We start from the raw sequence: 8,182 nt of genomic DNA, 5'->3' as shown, positions 1-8,182 counted from the left end.
CCGTTTTTGCAGCCTTGTTCCTGCAGTTTGACTGTCCTGTAACAAAAAAAAAAGTGTTTTAGCGTATTTTAAAACAGGAAATGATTTGTCAGCGTTACTGGCAGATCAAACCGCACAAAGGCTCTTCCTGCTTCATCAGGAAACAATAGTAGCAAGAATTATCAGATGAGAGAGGGACATTAAGAATAACACTCTGAACAGATTCCACAAGTGTTATCCTTCAGTTTGACACAGGATGTAGGAAGAGGTACAACACTTCCTACTTCCTGTTTCTGTGAGCGAAGACTTAAGGAGTGATAACCTATTCTGAACTTGCATTTCTGTCTTCATGTCGGAGAGGAAAGGAAAGGAAAAAGGGGAAAGTTGTCCTTTTAGTACAGTGAATAAATGGGATGAATACAGAAAAGGAGAAACATGTGTCCGTACTTCAGAGTCAATGCAATTATACCTGCGCATGTTTTCAGAACACTTGTTGGCTAATATATTTTATGGGTTGTGTTTTTCCTTACCGAATGTTTTTAAATGCAAATTGTTTCTATATATCATATTCATTTAAAGATGTGTTGTTGATTTGTAGAATAGCTAAATGTTGGACTTGGTTTTAAGCCCTAACGTTGATTATTAGCTTGCTGATCAAAGTACCTACTCGCTGCCTGTTTCACTTTGAGTAACACTACAAATATATTATAGATATTCAAGCTTTTCAAAACTCTTGATGCTGCGTTATTAGAAGTGGATTCATGATATAGATCCATATTTGTGTCTGACCTCTGTGTCGGTTTCTGTTTATCAGCACACTCAGTTTGTCCTCAACTCAGCCCGGGAGAAGAGGGACATGGAGCAAAGACACGCAGCAATCAAGAAGAAGGTAACAAACCACTTTCACAGGTATAAACGTCTTTGTAATCCTAATGTTTAAACCACTAAGAATGTATTGACTTGCTTTGTTTGAATACTTCCAGGATGTGTCCTATGATGACTCCATCATGGATTTTAAACCTGACGCACCAAATGGGATCGCCATGGAGGGATACCTCTATAAAAGAGCCAGCAATGCCTTCAAGACCTGGAGCAGGTACGAGTTCACCCTCCACATCTCTTTCACTGAACATCTGCTTTGTGTTTTTCTCCTTCCTGGAGTCTCACAAATAGTACTCAACTGTGTTTCTTAAGTGTTCTTTCTGAAGGCTTAATCCTTGACCTTTTTGTTTTCTCTCTCCACGCCAGGCGTTGGTTTTCTATTCAGAAAAATCAGCTGGTGTATCAGAAGAAATTCAAGGTATATCTCAGCGTCTCTATTCTTAAAGTTGCCAAACATAGAACAACATGTGCGTAATAACATGCTCGTAATAACATGCTCGTTCTGACTGCGTATTATTACCCGCTCTCTCTCAGGAACAACCTACAGTTGTGGTGGAGGACTTGCGTCTCTGCACGGTCAAGCCTAGTGCAGACAACGAGAGGCGGTTTCTGTTTGAAGTGGTCTCCCCGTCAAAGTGAGTGTGTGTGTGGGCGAGCGTGCTTGTGCAACCATGCACACGTGTATTTAAGGGAGGGCGATGAATGTTCATCAGTGTTAAGTGCTTGGATTACAGCGTCAAGCAGAAGAGGGAGGTAGGAGGTGTTTGTGAGAGTGTGTGTGTGTGTGTGTGTGTGTGTGTGTGTGTGTGTGTGTAGGAGTTGTATGTTGCAGGCAGACTCCGAAAGGCAGCAGCAGGCGTGGATGTGTGCCGTTCAAAACANGTAGTGTCTCTACTTTAAAGAGTCCTCTCCTGCTGATGTTCAGGTGTATATCAGTATGTAGTGTCTCTACTTTAAAGAGTCCTCTCCTGCTGATGTTCAGGTGTATATCAGTATGTAGTGTCTCTACTTTAAAGAGTCCTCTCTAATAATCTACTTATATCCTGTTTTCTCTTCCAGGACACATGGACTCAAAGAGGAAGAAACTGTGGCTAAAGGAGGCGGAGTCCAAAAAGAAAAGGGCTCCTCGACACTTCCCTCGGTTCAATGGATTCGGTACTTTCTATTAATCATAGGCTGATTTCAACGAAACGTGGCATTAGCTCACCATTGAAATGCATCATTGAACCCACTGTAACCCCTCCTGTGTGTCAGCTGCAGTGCAGAGGATCACTCGCTGCCCAAAACACTTTTTAGTAGCTAAGGCTTTGTTGCTCTGTGGATTCAGCTTTTTAATTCATCTCCTATGATCGGACGTTTCCAATTTTTTTGTAGCATAATGTCGAGTTGAAAAGAGTTCAGGTGGAGAGAGAGTTATCGGAGAGGATGAGAGCAGGTCAAGATATTTAGTGCATCCTTTTTAAACATAGTGCTGCAGATAGCTGTGGACCACAATGTCCATGTTCATCCCTCTAAAAAAAGACCTCCATTTCCCAACTTCGCCTTCATTTCCAGATCAAAGCCGTTTCATAAACAGATTTTAAACAACTGGATTAATTTAGGTGTTGAGTTATATGCTGCTGACTATTGGGAAGTCAAATGTTCTATTTAGAGACTTCTTAACAGCTTTTCTGTGTCGTTTTAAACACAAATTGTTGTTGTTGTTTGGGACACTTAAAGGTGGGGTAGGTCATTTTGGAGAAACCAGCTCGAGTGCACTAGAATTTGAAAATACACAACCGGAACAAATCTGCCACTTCCTCACAGAGCCCCTCCTCCAACACACACGAACGCGCACATGACCAATGAGGGCACGAGATGAGTTTGTGCACAGATGGAAGGCTGACAGGCAGGTAGGCCATCCAGTTACTTTAGCCGGCTCAGATGATTGGTCGTGCTTTTTACAGCGCCACGGGTTCCACAGATGAAATGTTTTTAATGTATTTGTTGTCAAAGCATTTAATATATTCATTGCTATCGGGATGTTAAGAGCATTCCATGGAATATAACAACAAGTGTTTCTCGAGCCCGTTTCTCAAACTTACCTACCCCACCTTTAATCACACTATTACTAATATATGTCTTCAATGTTAGCAGGTTTAGTTAGCCGTCAGTGTTTCTGATAATAAAAGGACACTTTTTAGTAATTCTTGTCTAAATGGTTTCTCCGTGGTCAGAAATGTATGATTTGACACCAAGAACCTTCAAATAAGGCAAACAAAGACATTTCCAAGCCATCATTGTTGGCCATCTTGGATTTCTGACGAGCTTTTTCAAAACCTCACAGGAGTCCATGTGCCAATTTCAATCCTTGTGTCCGCTTTTGAAAGACTTCCCTGTTACACTCAGTTATCTGCAGCACTAATGGAGACGAGGAGGGAGAGGGATGTGAAAGCAGAATGAAAGCCCCTTCGTCATTGCACAACAATAAAAGCTGTTCCAGTTTGTTTTTGCACATGTTCTGTTTAACAATCGACGCTCTGGCAGCAGCATTATCAACTCCAGCTTTTATACCCTCTCCAGATGTGTTATTTCCCGTCTCTGTGGGACTCTTTGTTGATTCAGACACACGTTGACCTTGTAGGTGTTTTTGTAAAAGATTTAAATTTCAGGTTATTTGTCCGTGACCGCTCGTTGTCATGAAAACTGTAAGTGGAAATGTCCGAGAAATGTTTCTATGGACTCCTACCAATAAATGCTTAAAGAAAAACATGTCCATGTATGAGATCTTACTTTTTTAATCTGAAATGTTTCCAATGTTCTCTTTCATTTTAGCTCCAGTAACACCCGAGGACGTGCCGAGCTAGTTGCTAACTTTCTCAACTAAAACACCAAAGTTGCTGAACATAAAAAACGCTTAAACTAAACGAGACATTTGTGATAATTTACAATAGATCTGTACGGTGGCCGACAGGTGCACAACAACGCTCCGAGATATGTGTGTCCCCTGGTCTCCCAGCTGTGTGCGTCACTCTTTAGTGTCCCCTGGTCTCCCAGCTGTGTGCGTCACTCTTTAGTGTCCCCTGGTCTCCCAGCTGTGTGCGTCACTCTTTAGTGTCCCCTGGTCTCCAGCTGTGTGCGTCACTCTTTAGTGTCCCCTGGTCTCCCAGCTGTGTGCGTCACTCTTTAGTGTCCCCTGGTCTCTCCAGCTGTGTGCGTCACTCTTTAGTGTCCCCTGGTCTCCAGCTGGGTGCGTCTCTCTTTAGTGTCCCCTGGTCTCCCAGCTGTGTGCGTCACTCTTTAGTGTCCCCTGGTCTCCCAGCTGTGTGCGTCACTCTTTAGTGTCCCCTGGTCTCCCAGCTGTGTGCGTCACTCTTTAGTGTCCCCTGGTCTCCCAGCTGTGTGCGTCTCTCTTTAGTGTCCCCTGGTCTCCCAGCTGTGCGCGTCTCTCTTTAGTGTCCCCTGGTCTCCCAGCTGCGTGCGTCTCTCTTTAGTGTCCCCTGGTCCTCGTTGTGTTTTGAGCTTCTTGCAGCGTTTGGTTTCTGCAGCTTTTAGTAGACGCTGCGCATGTCTCTTCAAGTTGCTGAATGTTCTCTAAATGTGTTGTCCAGTTGATGAAGACGTTTCTTCATGTGGAACCTTAGTGTTTTTATATCTGCAGCCTTTCTGAAGCTGCAGCACGTTTCTCCTGATGGAAATGTTTTGGGCACCTGTCTTCCACCGTAGATTTGTCACAATCGTCATCTTTCCACACAAAGCCATTGTTAATGAACTAAAAGTATTAATTAGAGCAGGTTTAATCTAATATCTCCTTTCCTACATCCCCAACCTCTCAGTAATCCTTAAACCCCGCTAGCTCTTAATCAACTTGTATTCCTTCTTTGTTGCCGTTGCAGATTCACCTGTCCCCGCTGCTCTGTTGAACAGCAGCAGAGACAAAACACTATATGTTCCTACCTCAGTGGCTGCATAGCAGAATATTTTTGAATGAGCCCGCAGTGTTTTGTATTATTCATGCGGCAGAACGAATGCACATGACCCAGCAGCTCATTTGGTTCTTGTTCCCATGCAGAAAAGTATTCTCTAAGGGTTTAATTAAACAGTGTGGAAGAAGGCAGTGGCCCACCTTCCCTCTAATGCCTTGTTTTAACAACCCTCCTCTTCCTCCTGAAGTCCTTACGCAACTGTTTCTGAGCGAAGTGTGAAATCCTCCTATTGACTTTCAATATGAGGACATGTACCTCCTGAAGAGCGTGTGGTAGTGTCCCAAACACCACATGGAGAGAAATGAGGTTAAACACATAGACATGATAATTCAACAATTCTGAAGGATAGGATCTGTAAAAGTAGGCAACAAATACTATAAATGTCGACATAAACATTTCAAAAATCAGCAATTAACGTGTGAAATCCTCCTATTGGCTTTCAATTTGAGGACCTCCTAGAGAGCGAGGAGCATTACTTCGTTCGGGTGCAAAAGGGTCATTTTTAGGTTAAATACAAACAGATAGATAATTCAACAATTCTGAAGGGTAGGATCTGTTAAAGTGCGTATTAACCCGAAAAATACTAATTTCAATTCTACATAATGAGCAATGTGTAAAAAGCAGCAATTATCCAGTTTCCCAGAACATCAAAAATGTGTTTTGTGTACAGAAAAAAACACATACAATTCATGAAATTAACAATATATGCTGTTTTTGAGGCGGCGGTTTGACTATAGCCGCAGTTTGTCCCATTTGCATCATGCATGTTTTATTCATTGTGTTCAAAGAGCAGAGAAGTGGTTTATTGTTCAACCTTTTTATTGTTATTCTAATAAAAACAGCAGCCGTTGAAACAGGAGGTCATGACCGCAACAAATGCAAAGTGCGCTGGAAATTAATAAATGTAATTGCATTTATAGCCGCTTGTGATTGGATTAAATCAAACAAGCCCTGGAACTGGCTTTTTTCTTTCATTGGCAGCACCTAATTGGTTTGGTGCAGAAATTACCCATAAATCCCTTGTATATCAAACACTTGGCTGCGGGGAGAACTCAAAGCACTCAAAGACTTAAGATGGTCCGAGAATAAAATAAAGAAGCAGCTCGGGTCAAAGATAGGAACAAGGTTTTATTCAAACCGTTTTACAGAATGATTTGGATTGAAACGAGACGCACAAAGCGAGACAAAAAGCCACCTGGGTGTGATTCATTTCGGAACAGCTGTCAGACGGATTTAGGTGCAGCGAAATTGGACTGAGATTTGTCCAAGAGTGCACTCAGCAGATTAGGAGAGAAGCAACCTCCGAGCAATAGAGAAGCATGATTCAGTGTCTCTAGATGTAGAATGAGCTACTGCGGACATAAGGGTCGTTTTCATCCATTTGAAAAGTTCACTGTTAAAAAACATCTTGTAGCTTTTTACGACATTAGTTAATATACCAAAGATATGTTATAATATAGTGATATAAGCCTTTGATATAATACAAACAATAAAAGTATAGCATATTATATTAACATCTGTTACATATGTTTTTATAGTTATTATGCAATGAATAATAATTTAATTAATAGAAATAGCACACCTTAAAAAAGTCCCATTCATATTTCATCAAATATGTCATTGTGTGGTTTGCCTTGAAATGTAATAAGAAGCGTCCTGGTATAGAAATGCATTCCACAAAGAGACTGATATAGCACGCCATGTAGTATGGTAAGTAAACATCATAAAAACATCGTAGGAAAAAGGTTAAAAAAAACACAGTTAGAATATTGAAAATATTTTTTAAAACGACACGGTTAAGTATGTCGACATTATTTTATCCTTATGTACGTAACTTACTTTTTAGATAAGGGTTTTAAAAAATAGTATAATTTTTAGATAAGAGTTCCCCCTTATGTACGGAACCATCTGTGACGTAACATAACGCAACTTAATGTAACGTAACAAAATGTAATGTAACGTAATAATAATAATAATTTCTATTTATATAGCGCCTTTCACAAAACCCAAGGACGCTTTACAATGGGAAGTAACAAAAAAAAAAAAATGTAACACGTAGTATCGTACGTCGTTAAAAATGACAGAAAAGTCCAAATATAGCATGTCGAAAAAATGTACAACGTTACGTAGCGCAATGTAATAGTATACTGTTGAAAATAAATAAGAAATAAGACGTAGTAAGTTTAAATGTACTTTTCCAGGAACGACATAATGTACTTTGTTGAAGTTTTTTCAGAAAAAACGTCACATATTTTGTAACATTTGTGTTTTTATATGTGCATCGTTTCTGAAGCTCAGTGCGTTTCTCCTGATGGAAGAGATGTGTCACTTTAGATATAACTATATATCGGCCACCGTAGAGATGGGAACAGTGTGTGAAAAGCCAGATTACTGGACTGCACTGATGTGTCAGAGAGACATCAGTGCATCATCACTCTGGATGCCATCAGAGCGTTTTGGACCAGAACAGATCGAGAAAAAAGACATCAGACGACAGTCAGAGCGCGTTTGAATAATGATGCATGATTACAGCGAACAAACAACCCTCACTTATGGATCATCTGCATGTGAGAGGACGCTGTAAATCCACACTCATCATCATGTAGTACTTAGGCTGCGGAAGAATCAAAATGAACTACAAGAGAAAGTCTCAGAAATGTGGTGTTTGTGTTTTCATTGCTTCAAAGGGAATACAAGAGGTTTTCATTGGAGAGCTACTTTGTTGGACTACAGTTAAAAACATCTCAAATCAGATAAGAGCCAATGAATCTGATTACTTTCCCCTCCTGGTTTTGGAAGTTAACGTCAATATTATGAACAAAAGTGTATTTTAAAATAAAGACAGACTCGTAGCTGGGAAAACAATGCATGTGGGGTCCTTAACAAAATACAAAAATAAACACTTAAACATATATAAAAATCAACAACAATCAACTAACCTGGGAAAGAAATGCATGTTGGGTAAATAAATACAGCCTCAAAAAGCTTAATGGACGACAGATAGAATGTTAAATAAAACATTAAGTATTCAATTTATATATATTTTTTAAAGAATAGACAAGTGAATATGATATACACACACACAGACAGACACACACAGACAGACAGACAGACAGACAGACAGACAGACACCTACCTACCTTTCACTCTGGCGACATCATCACACTTCCCCATTGGCTCAATTTTGATCAGGCTTCAGAGTTTCTGATTGGCTGAGAGTTGTTGCTGTTGCTAGGTTCCTGTTGCTAGGACGGTTGCCATCTCAGCGGCTCAGCAGGAAACATGTAATGAATCATGGATGGTTGATTTCTCTCAAAGCGCGCCCTAATCTGTGATGCAGATGAGCCCCCCCCCCC

At 40.6% G+C, this 8,182-nt stretch overlaps 1 protein-coding gene across 1 annotated transcript in view; it reads left to right on the top strand.

Moving 5' to 3' along the window:
* The window catches only part of LOC104942757 (arf-GAP with coiled-coil, ANK repeat and PH domain-containing protein 2-like), a 37,464-nt gene that overhangs the window by 15,551 nt on the left and 13,731 nt on the right, over window positions 1-8,182 (top strand). The window contains exons 9-14 of the mRNA XM_010768041.1: window positions 794-868; window positions 963-1,075; window positions 1,228-1,279; window positions 1,396-1,496; window positions 1,678-1,743; window positions 1,921-2,016. Coding sequence (XP_010766343.1) covers window positions 794-868; window positions 963-1,075; window positions 1,228-1,279; window positions 1,396-1,496; window positions 1,678-1,743; window positions 1,921-2,016 — 503 coding nt within the window. The remainder of the gene's footprint in view (window positions 1-793; window positions 869-962; window positions 1,076-1,227; window positions 1,280-1,395; window positions 1,497-1,677; window positions 1,744-1,920; window positions 2,017-8,182) is intronic.

Source organism: Notothenia coriiceps, unplaced genomic scaffold, assembly GCF_000735185.1.
Source record: "Notothenia coriiceps isolate Sejong01 unplaced genomic scaffold, NC01 NC01_scaffold00005027, whole genome shotgun sequence".
Taxonomy (NCBI): Eukaryota; Metazoa; Chordata; class Actinopteri; order Perciformes; family Nototheniidae; genus Notothenia; species Notothenia coriiceps.
Note: the sequence above shows the minus strand (reverse complement) of the source record. Positions and strands in the feature narration are given on the sequence as shown.